Source organism: Gadus chalcogrammus, chromosome 23 (genome assembly GCF_026213295.1).
Source record: "Gadus chalcogrammus isolate NIFS_2021 chromosome 23, NIFS_Gcha_1.0, whole genome shotgun sequence".
Lineage (NCBI taxonomy): Eukaryota > Metazoa > Chordata > Actinopteri > Gadiformes > Gadidae > Gadus > Gadus chalcogrammus.
In genome coordinates this window covers 5,007,768-5,024,270 of record NC_079434.1, presented here as the reverse complement: position 1 = coordinate 5,024,270, position 16,503 = coordinate 5,007,768, and the positions used below count along the sequence as shown (strand labels likewise).

Sequence of the window (16,503 nt, the reverse complement as noted above, 5' to 3'; positions counted from 1 at the left end):
CTATCAAATGAATGCGTGGCTCTTTTTTTGTAGGTAATTAGAATATAATTAGAATAGAATATGCTCAGAGAAAAAGGTTTAAGGAGTGACAGCGTCGCTGTCCAATACAAAGCGACCAAATCACAGAGCATCCAATAGATTTGGAGTGGGAGGAGCCGGACTCGGAGGGGCTTGTCTAGCAGCTAGCCGTCCTGGCTAACTCCCTACCCTATGTCATGCCTTGATATCGGAACGCTATTTCTACAGGGATATCATTATCTGGACAAGCATCTGCAACTTGCAGACATATTGAAGGCTTTACAGACTGTATAATTTACCCGCATGTTAAAGTTCCCATTTACACAGTACGAGAGGGTGGCCACGACCTGCAATCAGGTAAGAGACGAGTATGGTACGAGTGTTTCTGCTGCTGCTACTAGTAACGTTACTGCTATCACATCTTAGCTCCAGTGCTAACCATTTTCGAGTTAGCTCCAGGCTAAGATCGATGCTATGCTCTATACTCGGCTAGCGGCAGCCAGGGCTGTGGGAGGACCATGCGTTCTAGCGTTATCCCGGTCTACTGCAACGCAATTTCCGGTTCCTTACTTCCTCTGGCCTGTGTGCGCCATTCGACAGCCCCCCAAGCGATTATAATAATAACATGGCTAGCAGAACAACAAACGATTACAGGTTAAATATATATGGAGGTTTTACGAATAATTGCACAAAGCAATAACCGAAACATGTCGTGGAAACGTTATCTGTATATCAGAAGCCCCTCCCTCCCTCACGCCGCTAAACTCATGTCAAAAAGACCCGCCCTCGCTCCTGCCTATAACGCTCGTTGGCAGCATCCCACTCCAGGCGTTCGGTCGTGACATGGGGACGCCTGGGAACGGGGCTAACGGCAGCCTAGATAGCCCAGCCACTCTTTCCATGCCAACATGGCCAACATACTATTAAAAGGCTGCTTACAACACACATAGCACTCTCCACTAGCGGTGGTGAATATCCCATAGAGCGGACTTGTATTCAACCCATACCCTCCGTGTCCGACTACTTGATGTGACTGTGTATACTATAGATATGTATTGACAACTTAACCTTACTTTTGTTTCTTGTCTGAAGTCAGTGAGATAAAATCAGTACGCGACCTCTCAGTATAATACAGGTTCCCTGTTTTATTCCCCTGCATAATATCCCGTAACCGTTATCACCTAGAAATGGGATCGTCAGTGCTGGTCATTTAAAAATGTGTGACATTACATCTCCCCGTTTGTAAGCATTTCCATCATTTCCATCACAATGTGATGGATATATCTATCCATATCCATGGATAGATAGATCCATGTATCCATTGATAGATATAACGATGGATATGGTGTCGACTTCAAATATATGATGTCTGTTTGTGTGGATGATTTTTACCAGCATTATATATACAGGTGGGTGCATGTACATCTCATAGTGATTATAAAATACTTAATTGTTCTTCAAAATATCTCAAATGGATTTAGCTTTAATGTAATTGGAGAATTGCCGAAGTGTTTTCCATCGTACAAAAAAATGGCATATGAAGTACATGCCAGTCTCATATGACTATGGTCTGACTAAGGTCTGACTATCTGACTACTATCTGACATATTTAAATGTAAAATTGTTCTTGTTTTTTAACCCCCCCCCCCTTCATTATCATAAATTCAACATACAACTTCAATATGCATTCATTTACAAATTATATCTACATTTAGTAATGGAGTGGGACAAGATTTTTTTTTGTCTATAATCTTTTCCTATGGTTAATGAAGATAATAGCTGTTGTTTAAGTAATGTGAGCTTTATACCTGTTTCTAGGTCCAAGATGGTTTATTTCTTTGATTACTTTCCATTATACCTACTAGACATTAAACGTCTTCTCATTCTATTGTGAAGTTGTCTGGAGTTAGAGGCAGCTGATTGGCAGTTGGTCTTAGCAATTGGCCTTCGCTTCCTCGGCCTAATGTAGAATAAAACGTCCTTGTCTCTTTTTAAATGGCTGGTTGTGGTTTACCAATAACAGTCCATTCTGCCCCCATCATTCTCAAGGAGGAGAAACTACAAACTGTGCAGATTCTTAGCTCAACCCTAACCCTAAAAATGGCATAAAGAATCCTTTTGGTGAAATAACAAGTTCTGCATTCTAGCTTATTAAAGACTGCCTCAGCGAACACTGAATTGAGAAGTAGTAAAACCAAATGTCTGTAGTCATCTATTCTTTCTCTCCCGTTTGGTTTTGCTCATCATCATATTTGTTACATAAGCTGGCTTTCATTTCCTTTTTTTCCTTCTTCTTTGATGTCATGGTTTCTTGTTGAAGTTTTTCCAGTGGCTGCCTAACACACGCAGGTGTGTTTGATCAGTCAATATGACTCCAACCAGGGCCAACTATAGCAGAGGAAATTCAGGCCACGAGACTCAGCCATGCAATACACAAGTATTGTGCACAGTGATTGACCTATATTTTTAACATCAGTAATTGTTTCAATGTTATGACCGGTCCGAATGCAACCTGGGCTTCAGATGACGATGTGCCGACTATTTTGGTAGCGTGGGTGAACATACGTGGATGGGATATGTAGTGGTTGTGGGCGCTCTACTGTTGGTTCTGCTACACACGTGGAGCCTGTTCATTACTCATTTACTGTATTTCTGTAGATAAGCATTTGTAAGTGTTTGTATTGGGAGCAGATTTTTCTGTGCCATCATCGACAATGTAGAAATATTTGTTGTCTGGCAGTAGTGATATTGTGTCTGAATGCGGTAGTCCAGAAGAGACGCTCAGATTTCAAATTCGGGTTATGGAAATGCTTCCTCATTTGGGTGCAAAGTGGTTTGAATACTAACACTTGATTTCACAGTTTGATGTTAATCATGGTTTCGCCTGGCTGTAGTTTCTGTCATAAAACAGAAAAGAGGATGTAGTCCACACCGTATTTGTTCTATTTTTGAGCTATTCAAGTATATACAATGTCAATACAATGTTAAAAAAAGCAAGCATGCGGAGGTGTGTGCCACAGTTGTGTTCAGCTGCGCTTTAAAGTCTGTTTGCCTGTCGGTCTGTCTGGCTCCCTTTCTTTAAATTAATTTATTTATATACACATTCAATTTAATGATCTAGGCAACATATTAGATGGTAAACATCGTCAACCTGTTATGGTTGCAGGTGAGTTTTCTTTTCCTTGGTATCACACTCCTTCTTTTTATTTACCAATGGCGTGATAGGCTTATTCTGAATGTCAACAGTAACTTGATTGGCCCAACAAAACGAATGGCAACGGCCCATAAGTGAATGATTCTGGCATAAGAATCCCATCGCATCACTATGTCATCTGATCAGAACGCCGCCCTCTCCCAACATCATCACACACACAAGTATCAACACGTGTGTGTGTGTGTGTGTGTGTGTGTGTGTGTGTGTGTGTGTGTGTGTGTGTGTGTGTGTGTGTGTGTGTGTGTGTGTGTGTGTGTGTGTGTGTGTGTGTGTGTGTGTGTGTGTGTGTGTGTGTGTGTGTGTGCGCACCAGAGTTAGGTCCCAAGTGGCTTGTTTAGTTTCTACTGTGACAGCCTCACTCCAGGGGTCTGTATACCTGCCTGGAAGGCCACACACGCACTGTCTGGGATGACTGTCTCTTACGCACGCACGCTCGCCGCGCGCCCACACAGTTGTGAAGCTTCATTTAAATATACTGATTTGTTAACCAGCAATATCTCTTCTTTATTCGGTGATCGTTGGCGTGGCTTAATGAAGGCCCCATGCTGGGTTTTATTGAAACGTATCTATATGTAGATAAAAAGAGCCTCAACCGGAGTCCCTTTTCACCTTGTATTAGTGAATGGAAATCCCCTACAGCATCCAGCTCTGTTAACGTTTTAAATTGAGCTTTCATATAGTTTTGGCCTTGTTCCCAGACGTCTTGGATGTGGCTGGCCCTGGATCAGAATCCCAAACAAAGTCCTATTATCAGGGTGTGCTGGTGGTGATCGGGTTTCTGAGATCCAGGTGTAATCTGGGGAAAGTAGTCTGTTTACTGTCATGCGTCGGAGTTTGATGCATTATGACTGCAAATCCTGGTTTTCGGATATAAAGGGGATTTTCTCTTCACAAAATAATCAGACACTTGCTGTTTCAGTGTCCCTAGAATGGGTCCCTCAGGAGAGATTGTAGCGGGAAGCTCTCAAACCCAGGAGAATGCATGGTCCCCAAAGGACTGATGTCCAGAGGGTCCCCAGGAGATGGCTCTGCCTTATGGGATGGATCCCAGAATTAATGTTTGCATATGGGTTTGAGGAGAGAGATTTGCCATTAATATGTAGTTTGCATGGTTGCAGTTAAATTGTAATCACTTGAATGCTCTATTGTGAGACTTGGCTCTGACAGTTATTAACCCGGAATTCACATATCATGGACAAAGGGGAAGTACAGATGACGGATTAATGTAAAGTCACCTGACGGTCGGATACAGATTCTTTTAAACAAGTTTGACAGGAGGTAAACAGCTTTCTAAGTCATTACTTTTTTTTTTGCTTTAAAAAATGACATATGGGTCGCTTGGCATTAAATAAATTGGATACACGCTGTTCTTACCTGAAGCATAAGTGTAGCCTAGCCTCTTTTCATGGAGTGGCCGATATTTCTCATGCACAGGACACAAAGTGAGCGTCAGTGTACGGACTATGCTGTCTGATAAAGCACTACACTCAGAAGTAACGTATTTGGTAAGACATTCAATCACAAGAAATCGACATTACAAATGTATCGATGGTCCCTTTTGAATTCACTAAATACAGAGTGCTAAGCTATTCCAACAAAATGACTGAATTACATATTTGACCTGTAGATGGTGTAATTGGGTTTAGAGTTGTCTGTTATGAAGTAGGATGAATAAAATGTGTGCATGTTCATATCTGAAAGGAGCACTGATTACTTTTCAACTCACATTATTTGGGAGTGTGTTTTGGGAAATGGAAACATGGTTGAAGTCTACTTAAGTTTGGTCATAACTCATAAGCATGTAACTTGTGTTTGAACGACCTCAGACACACTGTGTGTGTTATTTTTGAGTGATGAGCAGAGCTAGCATTAATTATGAATACAAATATTATTCAAGGCTCCGTAGTTTCGGTTCTAATCATTGTATGGTTAATTGACGATACAATGTATAAGAAAGGAGGTCCAAACACCCTGCTTTTCACAACTTTGAACTCGCCCAACTTAAGGGTGACTGCTAGTCTACTTACTGAATATTTACTTTTCTACAAACTAATTTACAACATTTCAAATAAGTTGGTGGTGTGGCAGCATTTGGTTGAAAAGGATGGCAAAAGTGTGGCATACGTTCTTTCATGTGGTGGTTTGCGATACTCCGTAGACTTTCGCATTTAATGCCCGTTAGGCTTGGAGGATCAGACTTTGCACCATGGCTCGCATCTCATCCATTGGGATTTGGAACCCATTTTGAGGTGGAACGGCTCACAAAAGCGACTGTTGGGTTCATATCACGGTTTCGAGGTCACGGTTCTCTGTTCGATACGGTAGGTTAAGCAGGGGATGACACAAATGCCGATAAAAATCAATATCTCTTTCCCCAAACAAAGTATTAGTGGCGCTGTGCCATCATGTATCATTTAAAAATCCAACTGTAGTGGCAAAGATATTTAATATCTGGAACGGTGTAATCGGTTAAACACATGTGCTGTGTGGAGGCAGTTGGTGGCCTTCGAATCCGCTCTTGGTCCGAGTGTGACAGTCGGTGGCCTTCGAATCCGCTCTTGGTCCGAGTGTGACAGTCGGTGGCCTTCGAATCGGCTCTTGGTCCGAGTGTGACAGTCGGTGGCCTTCGAATCCGCTCTTGATCTGAGTGTGAATGTTACAGCAGAGCTTCAATGTAAAGCGGGTCTCACACCAGACGAGGCACAGAGCGCCGCGTCGGGCAGCGTGGCCTTTATGTCCTGTTGTCTGTTTAATATAATGAGTGGGAGAGGCACTGCGATGCGAGGCAGGTTGAGTTTTTCTACAGCCGTGCTGGAAGTTCTAGCAAGGCTGTATGGCGGTGGTGGCTAACACACTGCTTTGAATGTATGGGGGTACTCCAAATGATCATACAACTAAAATGCTTGTTTGTAACATCTGCAAAGTTGAACTTAAATTGCACCTCAGCAGTACCCCTAGGCCTAAAACATTTTTTTGTTTGGTTCCGGTTTCCGACCGTCCCTGTCAATTTATGTGCGACCCAAATTATTTTATGAGTTTTATAAAATAAAAAAAATATATATATATTTTTTAATGTAATTACGTTTTGTTACAGCACCTCTATAATTACGTTTTGGTACAGCACCTCTTCATTCTGTACAAGGATGAGCGAATTTTCTTGTTTTTAAATGAAAACAACCTACCTAATTATCATTCGCTGCCGCTGGAAAAAATAAAATAAAAAAATAAAATAAATTCCCTACCTACCCATGACCTCAACTGACAACCAACAGGAACCAAACTTTTTTTCTTTTCGGCCCTAGTAGTCAAGAGCATGCCAAGAAATGCACTATTGTCGATGACGAAATGCCGGATAAGAAAGCAGCCTGTTATTATTATTATTGGGCATAGATTTTTGATATAGGAGTAGGAGCATGAATAGTTGGTTCGTGAGGAAAGAGTTGTCGAGGCACTGGCGATGGAAAAAATAAAAGGACCAACTATGCGATAATTACATTTGCCAATTTATTCAAAGTAATTTCATCTTTTAAAATGTAATGTAAACAGATGGATGGTACGTGACAAAAGACAGGCCGATGCTGCAAAGGCCCTACAACCATATTTATTAGGCTGCCCCTAAAATGAAAAGGAAGATGTTAGTCTTGAGCCCTGCCAGGACAGCGACTCCACATATGTCAAGACTGAGAAGTTTCTCTGGGTACCAACATTACCTGCATGCCACGGACCGTGACTAGTACGGAACAGTGCAGCTTTATGTACTTGAACCGATTCCTCGCTAGACCCAGTATATCCAATGCAGAACTAAACCGAGAGTTGAATCTTCAGTCGTGTTCTACTAGGGTTATGGTTAGGGGGACCGCTGCCCGGTGCGGTGAGGCCCGTCAGACACTGTTAGACCCTAACCGAGTCAGACTCGGACCAAAAGTGGAACTGAAACCCCCTGATTTCCTCAAAACGGCACTTAAGTGATATTTATGCTCTCAGGTAGATTAGAGTGCACTGTGGCTGATTTATAAGTTAATGTAAAGATTGTGTAAACACATCACTCCTGTTCTCTTCACTCCACGGGCTCCCCATCAAACAGAGTATCAACTTCAAAATCCTCCTCCTGACTTTCAAAGCCCTCCACCACCTCGCCCCGCCCTACCTGTCTGACCTCCTCATCCCCCATCGCCCCTCTCGAACCCTCAGATCCTCCTTCACTCTGACTGTCCGACCAGCCAAACTTAACACCTTCGGTGACAGAGCCCTCTCAAGAACAGCCCCCCGACTCTGGAACTCTCCCCCAACCTGTCCGCGACTCTCCCTCGCTTCCCACATTCAAATCCCGTTTAAAAACCGACCTCTTTTCCCAAGCCTATGACCTCCCCTACACATAACCACCCTTATCCCTATCTTCCATCACACTCCACCTTGCTTCTGTTCTCTGTTGTGCTGTCTTCCGCTTGTCCCTTCAGATTGTCATCTCCCTCTTCGTGTTTTATGTAAGCGTCTTTGGGTCACTGAAAAGCGCTATAGAGAATGAATGAATGAATTATTATTATTATTTTCTCTTTATTTAGCCCCCTTGGTTTATTTTCTTTGGTTGACAATGACTACACCCCTAGAACCGTCGTGTGTGTGTGTGTGTGTGTGTGTGTGTGTGTGTGTGTGTGTGTGTGTGTGTGTGTGTGTGTGTGTGTGTGTGTGTGTGTGTGTGTGTGTGTGTGTGTGTGTGTGTGTGTGTGTGTGTGTGTGTGTGTGTGTGTGTGTGTGGGGCGCTATGTGCCATAGGTTAAGGCCTTCATTGCAGCGGGGTAGGAAGTGTCTCATCAGCGTGTGGTCATCAGGGGGTCGGCGCTGCCTCTCTGTTCCCACCCCCGGCCTGCTCCCCACGTCCCTGGCTTCCTGTCCCACAGCGCTGGCCTGCCCCTTCTCCCATGACCCCTCGCTGCTCCGCTGCAGTGCTGCCGCCTTCAGAGCATCTCGTAGAGTCCGGGGGAGGATGCACTGCCCCTGGGATCGTTTCTCCAGGGGTCCCCCCCCCCCCACACCCACCCCGCGTCCCAACAGTGCCTCTCATTATCCACGAGGAGTGCCCTGTGACTTTCTTCAGGGTCCTGTCCTCCGTCCTGTGGCCAAAGTGTGTGTGTGTGTGTGTGTGTGAGGGAGAGAGAGAGAGAGATGTGTGTGGGATGTGGAGGAAGTACAGCACTGCCCGAGGGGGCTGAGTGAGCACACAGAGCACATTCCAGAAGGCACCAGAGCCCTGTGATTTTTAGCAGGCTGTCACAGGGATTATGTTACTCTGTCTGGCCCTCTGCGCTCGCTCCGTTGCCGTCTGAGGGCTCTATGTCTCTCTGTCTGTCGCTTTCTCTCAGTCTGTCTGTCACTCCCTCAGTGTCTCTCTCTCCCGCTCTCTCTCTCTCTCTCTCTCTCTCTCTCTCTCTCTCTCTCATGATGAGCACGCTGGAGGTACAGTCTTCCGCCCCCCCCTTGCACTTGGCTCTCAAGCAACAAGGATGGGGGACCCCCCTGGCTTGACCCTTGACTGTTTTTAGTGAAGCTTCAGTTTGAATGCTTAAAATGTGCCACCTCTGGACTTGGTGGATGGTTTATGGTGGAGGGGGCCTTTACCACACTTGGACTGTCCTGTGCTATGTAAATTGCAGATCCACATATTTGGTTAGTATTTGTGGCCACCAGGGGGTCTGTTTCTCCCGAGCTCCACTGAACAGAAGAGGCCTTGTGGCAGCTGTTGCACACTCGCAGGATGTGGTGAAGCGTTATCTTCGTATTGTACGACTGTTACCCACGATAGCTTACACGCTGCACGGCTCATCTGCGGCGGCACGCTTCTGCACTCGCTGCAGCGCTGCTCCTCACTATCTCGACTCGCACTTTGTAGAAGAAAGGTTGGCATGAAGCGCTCAGATCGCTCCTCCTAAGCGCCAAACAAAGGGGCTGCTGGTGACAACAACGTGGCCGGGCGGGGTCGTTGGGTGCTGAGGAGGCCGTGTGGAGGAGACTCTGGAGGGCACTGGGGGTGTCCCTGCTGATGACCAGCCGGAGGACTGGTCGCCGGCCACAGAAGGCCGCCTGCAGATAAGGTGGAGCCGTCGGTCTGCAGTCTGACATGGATGAGGCTTTCCTCTGACGAGTGTGCATAGTATTTAATTGATGTGCCGTTGAGGCGTTTTATTGGAGTGCTTTTGCGTGTTTGGCTGGCTATTGAATGTTCAGACAAACTGAAGTTTTGCATAATTTAATATAATCTCCGAACTTACATCTCTGTTAGGTTTTGAATTTAGATAGTTTTTTTTTGTTACATTTAAAAAAAAGCTGTATCAAGATATTATAATGGAATAGGTGGTCGAAATCTCAGTGAGAACTTGTCTGACGGGGTTTTCGCAAAAAGTTGCATGCAAAAATCTCTAATAGTTTCCACTACTCATATTCGGAAGTCGGGTTTAATCTGTTTTCATGTAGGGATCTTGACATACTGTGACAGCGTTACACCACAGCTTGACTGATCACTGTTTCGGCCTGTTTTCTTTGCTGTTCAATTGTTTTGAGCTCTTAAGAAAGGAGAACTGCAGCTTGGCGGGTTTGCTTGGAAGCGCCGTCTCCTTGGCGGTTGTACACTGGGACTCAGACCGGGGTTCACGTCTTTCGTTCACCACATCAATGTGGAAAAAATCATAATCACGATTATTTTGGTCAAGATTGAAATCACGATTATACAAACGATTATTTTTATTTTTTTGAGTTGGAAAGCATGATGTATTTATTCAGCATGTCTCCCCAAAAACACTGTGTAACTGAGAACTTTGAATTTTCTTCTTAAAAAAATTCACAAAATGGTCAAAAAGAAAATGTTAAAAACGAATTAATGTACAGAAATGTATCCAGCTGTGCTTTCGATAAAACATAAAAACAAAACAAAAAAAACCCGACTATATTACAGGGCTCCAGAGTGTGCCTAATTTGGGCGCACATGCGCCTAGAATTCGGGGTAGTGCGACCAAATATTTTATTTGGGCGCACCGGTGCGACTGAAAATGTATCTGGTATAATTATTATTATTTTATTTTTTTACAGAGCAGTCTATTCATAATATTGTAATGACCACGGAAGAGGCAGTGAATGAACTTTTGATTAGACAGCGATTTATACCTAATAAACCGTTGGAACACGCAAGACCGGTAACAATAGCAACGCCGGTAAACAAACCCGCGAAACCCAATCCAGGGGCCTGTACTACGAAGCTTGATTAGAGGGTTAGCGAGGTATGTTGAGCTGAAAGCCTGGGTTAGCTGTACCATGAAAGTCGATCTCTTTAAGCGTCGCTGTATCACCATGGTGACTTACGCTCGCACCCAAACCTGGTCGGGAGCAGCTTTTCAGCGAGTCTACCCGGAGATCGGCTACTTGTATCAGCGTGCGCAGCTTCCTAGCCCCTCCTCCGATAATGGCGTCACAATTTGTGGGTGTTCCCATGGACCTCGGCGCACTTATCGTACAGGCGTCTCTCCGGAGACAGGGTTTTAAGGGACAGAACCGATGACCGATCCCTTGGCATTGTCTGATGATATTCTTTATGAGAGATACAGATTCGGCATTTATTTAAGGCATTTATTTTAATGTTCAAAATGTTATTAATCAATGGCGTAAATATCGACGGTGCAGCTGCCCGGTTGCCCCCCCCCCCTCAACAACTCAGCGCAAGGCAGGCACGCCCCCCCCCCCCCCCCCCCCCCACTCAACAACTCAAAACTTGGGTGCACCATAAATACGTGCTGGTGCACCCAAATTTAAAATTTAGGCGCACCAGTGCACCCAAGAAAAAAGTTAGTCTGGAGCCCTGTATTAGTTTTGTGATCGTTTGATGCTGAATCGAGAGCGAAATTCGATTAATCGCCCAGCCCTACCACATCGCATTGCTATTTCAGAGCAATATCTTGCAACGACGTCAACTGAGTTTTTCCTGGATTTTGGCATTGCTGTGTGAGGCGGGTTTAACAGAGGAGCTGGTGAGTTGTACTTCGATTGAGGATGAGGCTGCTTGACTTCCATCGCCTTGGTAATGCACTGGACCAGCCTACTGCCTCGTCACATCCTGCGTAGTGACCAGGAGCATCTGCTGCATAGCTGCTGGGTCCCCCGCAGCCCTCTTACCAGTTCTAAATCATACTGGTGTTAATGGGCCTTTAGCACTCAGGACAGTCTCAGTCTTTCGACCATCCAATCTGCTCTGTCGGTAAGAGTGGTAGGAGTTCAATCGGCAAAGTGCACTTTTTTTTTATAAAGTATTATCAATACATTAGAGGAACCAAGTAAATAAGTGCTCTGAGAAATGGACAAAGTGTCTGTAGAAAACTAGTATGCTGACTCTCCTTGGCTGACTGCTCTGGCCCAGCCCAGCCCAGCCCAGGGAGGGAGGGATCCTTTTTGTGTTGGCCTGAGACACAGAACCCTTGAAGAGGAAATACCCCCTCAGTTGTTGTTTCTTTCTTCATGCCACACACCCCATGATGCTTCTATGTAGCATCTTTATTAATTTGATTAAAAATGAAATCGGGGCAGGCAATAACATGCCATGGGCGAGAACCGCAGTATCCACCCTAATATTACTGGGCTGTGAAACTTGGCTGACGCGTCCATTGCAAGAGAAAGTCATCCGAGACAGCATATTAAAAGTTGGCATGAGTGTTCAAATCATTCATGAGGTATAAACAATTTAGTCGCGATATATAAATCGGCCTCCTTTCTTTTCAAGCTGAAGTTGTAAACCTGCAAGGCCCTATTAGATGTGGCATCTATAGTCTCATTGGCTGGTTTTGTAGCATCATAATTCATCAGTTTCCAGAAGAACAAATATATGTGTTGTGCGTGTGCTGTGTTCCTTCTGGCTCTATATGTATGTGGTCATTTGACCTGCTATTCCTATGGGCTGAAACGGGTCCTCTTGTTTGCCAGAGATCAGGTCTCTGCTTCCAGCTCGGTCTGAAGTCCTTGTGCTTCTACCGCAATGAAAACCTCATCTCAGGAGTCCTGCATCCAGCGGTCCTTGGGGGGGATGATGCGGGGCCTGAGCGGGGGGGTAGGCTGATGGGTGGACACGGAGCTCCATCCTCTCCCATGACCTCTGACCTTATCAAACAGAGCGCACTCCCCTCCTCTGGCCGACGTTGTGATAACGTTTCTGTTCAACTGAACATGGACCTTTGCTTGCAGCCTGCTCCCTGTGATAGCTAAGCAGATCATAAGACCCACTGTGTGTGAATGTCTCCTTTGTTAAACCATGAAGACGTATTCCGCACAGCATCCTGCTGATAGCCCAGCTTTTGGATGGATCACAAGCACTTGAAGATGGTTCATTGGATTTCAGATTCGTCTTTATTTTTTTCAAAGCCCTAAACAAAGGCAGATCTTAATTTATTTGGCGAGCACTGGTGACAAGTTTGTTTTGAGCCTGTGTTGAATTGAAGAAGTTTCCTGTTTTAAAACGCAGACATGACCTGTTCTCCCCACTCTGTTCCTCTGCCATCTTCCTGGACCCTCTGGATGATGTTTGATCACACACAATAGAATATGGTTTGGACAGGACCATAGAGGAAATCAGCATCACTGTAATTCCGTCATAGATACCGACGGCATTAACCACAAACTCTTAGGATGGTTATATTACTGGAAGAAAATTGATGATTTTTTTATATTTAAACAATGGTGTTTATGTCTTCGAAGAATTTCACTTATTAAAGTATTATTTTGGTTGTTGCCTTGTTTTGTTAAATTTTGAAGCATATTTGTAACAATGGATAACGTGTTCTTGCGGTGCACTTAATATTGGCAATTGTTAAGCCGTATCGAGTGGTTTACATTTTAAATTCTTATCTCTCTAGCAATGAGGAATCAATCTTCCTGTACTCGAGTTTGCTGAAGGTACTATTCAATACTTCAGTTGCCATACAACTTTGTCTTCTCTTTTTATAGGTCAACGGAAGTATCTGCATCTTTTGAAGTTCTCAGCTTTGATGCAGTACAGGTATTTCATTTTGTCTATTAATCTTTAAGCCATTAGATAAATGAGAATAAGATCTGTGGCCCTTTGCCTGCAGACAGACTACTAACATGGATAATGTGGCCTTAAGCGGAACCAACCTGCCAACCCCAATAAAGATGGGCTATTTATGTGTCATAATTGTAAAAAAAAAAAAATAACCTAGCCGGCTTCACCACAGCCACCTCATCAGGTTGACCTAGCGGAAGTTATTGTGACCCTGGTTTCAATCTCTCACTTTCACATCAGCCGGAGCATTGCTCAAAGTAATATTTATGTATGACCAAAGGTGGGTAGCATATGATATGACAAACCATTAATCGCTGTAAGGGTAAACGAGGTGGCCATAAACATTTAGATCTGAGCCACTAAATCCCCATGCTTTCCCCATTAACAAGTCTCTGTCCCCTATTCATTCTCCTCTCACCCACAGCTCGCCTAGTCAAGGATGACGGAAGAGGTGATTGTCATTGCCAAGTTTGACTACATGGCCCAGCAGGACCAGGAGCTGGACATCAAGAAGAACGAACGCCTCTGGCTCCTGGACGACTCCAAGTCCTGGTGGCGGGTCCGCAATGCCACCAACAAGACGGGCTTCGTGCCCTCCAACTACGTGGAGCGCAAGAACAGTGCCCGGAAAGCCTCCATCGTGAAGAACCTCAAGGACACGCTGGGTAAAGAAGAGCTCCTTTTTCTGATACGCAAGTTTTGCAGTTTTATTTTTGATATATAACTGAATAGAAGCCACATTAAGGGTTACAGTCTCTTATTACTGTCCCGTATATGTGATGAATTGATCTGAATAGATTGTTCTAGACTTCAACCATCGATCTCAACCTTCAATCACTCACTCTCTCTCTCTTACTTTGGAGTACAGTAATCTGCCAATTGTTTAGTCTAGTATTCTTTCTAATGGGTACTATAATATCGCATCTATGCATATGATTATATTGTTTATACAGTCTGGGATGTTAGTCTTATTGGCCGACCTTGCATATTGATAACTTTTGAGGCACGAGGAATGGAGCCTTTTGCTAAACGTCTTTAACGTGAAACTAACTGCAAGGTCAGGCGAGTTCGGCAAAGCACAGGCTTATTTGGATGTTCAGAGATCTTCCTTCTACTTTATCCACCTGTTTATACATCTCTGGGCATGCAAGTGCATCCTGGGCCCTATTTTCTGTGATGGAACCAGAACTGTGTGTGTGTGTGTGTGTGTGTGTGTGTGTGTGTGTGTGTGTGTGTGTGTGTGTGTGTGTGTGTGTGTGTGTGTGTGTGTGTGTGTGTGTGTGTGTGTGTGTGTGTGTGTGTGTGTGTGTGTGTGTGTGTATTTATGCTAAGTAAATTTTTGCAGACATTTATGATAATTGGATGGGTACAGGCTCACTGTTGGCATCCAGTCCAAAAGAAGGCCTTCTCACAAGCCCAAGGAGCTCATTTGGCTTCGGAATGATACCAATTCCTATACACTCTATCTAATTGAAGTACCATATTTTGCCACAGCATTACATCAAATATGGAGACACAGCATGACCCACATCCTCTCTCTGTGCAGAAGCTACAGAGCTCAGCTCGTGTGTTGCTTTGACTTTGCAAGGCCTGGCTTCGACTCTGCACACAAATTACAAAACAGTAACGCTAAGAAATGCAAATCACCATGTCCATCAAAGTAGGAGGGCAACAGTCCCATGTGCATGCAGTCATTGCCCTCACTTTTAATCAGAGTGAATTACTAATCGAGTTGTATTGATTTGCATCATATTGTTTATCATAAAAGGTATTGCGTCATTGGAAGTTGCTGTAATGTATTAGGTAATCACTCCTCCTCATTTAATCTATGCAGGTCCATTGTTGGCATGCCGATGCCTATTTCCATTGAGTTGCATCGATTTTTGGCTCTCCTATAGAACTAGGGTATGAATGTAGACATGTGTTTGCATTTAGAAATGTGGATCACATATGCACATAACCACTACAGTAGTGGGGATGAGAGAGAGAGAGAGAGAGAGAGAGAGAGAGAGAGAGAGAGAGAGAGAGAGAGAGAGAGAGAGAGAGAGAGAGAGAGAGAGAGAGAGAGAGAGAGAGAGAGAGAGAGAGAGAGAGAGAGAGAGAGAGAGAGAGAGAGAGAGAGAGAGAGAGAGAGAGAGAGAGAGATTTTTCTGACCCTCTGGGTGGAAGAGACCATATCCTGGATAGGATGACCTCCACCTGAGTCAGGGTACACCTTCTCACATCCAAGGCTCCCCCTTCTGTTTTTTGTGTGCAAGGTGGCGCTACGGGTGCTTATGATCGCAGCGTCACTTTAGTTTACAACCCCAATAAAGGGTGTCTGTCTGCGAAGTGCGGTTTGACAACTCAACCCATGGGGAGGACTCTTCTCGCTAGGGCAGAGGTCGAGAGCCACACGTTGGGGTCGGGCACTGAGCAGGTGATGTGAGGTCATGCCAAGGGGTTTTCTCGTTTCCTCGTTGCTCTCGCTTTCTTTTCTGTTCTTTTCTCATATTTTACTTTCTTTCTTTCTCTTCAATTTTTCCCCTCTTTGTTTCGGTGGTTTCTTTCTGACTTTCGTTGTCTTTCTTTCGTTCTTTCTCTCACAGTAGAGTCATCCCCCGCTATGGGCGGTTTGTTTACAGCACACAAAAGACCCATAGAAGGGAAGTGTGTCGGATGAATGTGATATGCGCAGGCACATACATTGTCACGTGCAGGCCCAGATGTGTGCGTGTACGTGTGCATGAATGGGTTCAAATCTCCAGTCGAGGGCTGAATATGTTGATAGATAACAACCCCTCCCCTGACAGGATGTTAGCTCTAGTCTCTAGCTTGTTTTAAATCCCATCCATAAATTCATGGAAATTCAAACGTTTAAGGGTTTAAAATTGAGTTGGAGGCATTGTATCCGTGAGGGGTCTGTGTGGTGTGTATCTGGTGTCCAATGCCTGTGTATGTTGTTACTGTAATGGACCACAGCTGTGGGGCTCCCACCAAACTCACCTGTCACACACTCCCTAGCCCAGGGTTCACATGATGCCTGGTAAACAGCTGTCCTCACACACCCACAACACGCTCACAACTTGTCACACATTCACTGACCCACACTAGTCTGAAACACACTCTCACCAGCCTTTTTGTTTAGTTTGACCACACCAACTTACTTATGAGATTCTGCTTTTCAATGGTTATTTGGACTACAAAATATTGTCCAATATCTGTTAAATATAAAATCTCA

The 16,503-nt window shown here is 44.5% G+C and overlaps 1 protein-coding gene across 1 annotated transcript in view; it reads left to right on the top strand.

Annotated features, from left to right (window-relative positions):
* The first annotated feature begins 161 nt into the window (after positions 1–161).
* nck1b (NCK adaptor protein 1b) overlaps positions 162–16,503 on the top strand; it is a 29,631-nt gene continuing 13,289 nt past the window's right edge. Inside the window, exons 1-3 of the mRNA XM_056583647.1 lie at positions 162–375; positions 13,208–13,259; positions 13,708–13,948. Of these exons, the coding sequence (XP_056439622.1) occupies positions 13,723–13,948 (226 nt within the window). The 5' untranslated portion in view covers positions 162–375; positions 13,208–13,259; positions 13,708–13,722. The remainder of the gene's footprint in view (positions 376–13,207; positions 13,260–13,707; positions 13,949–16,503) is intronic.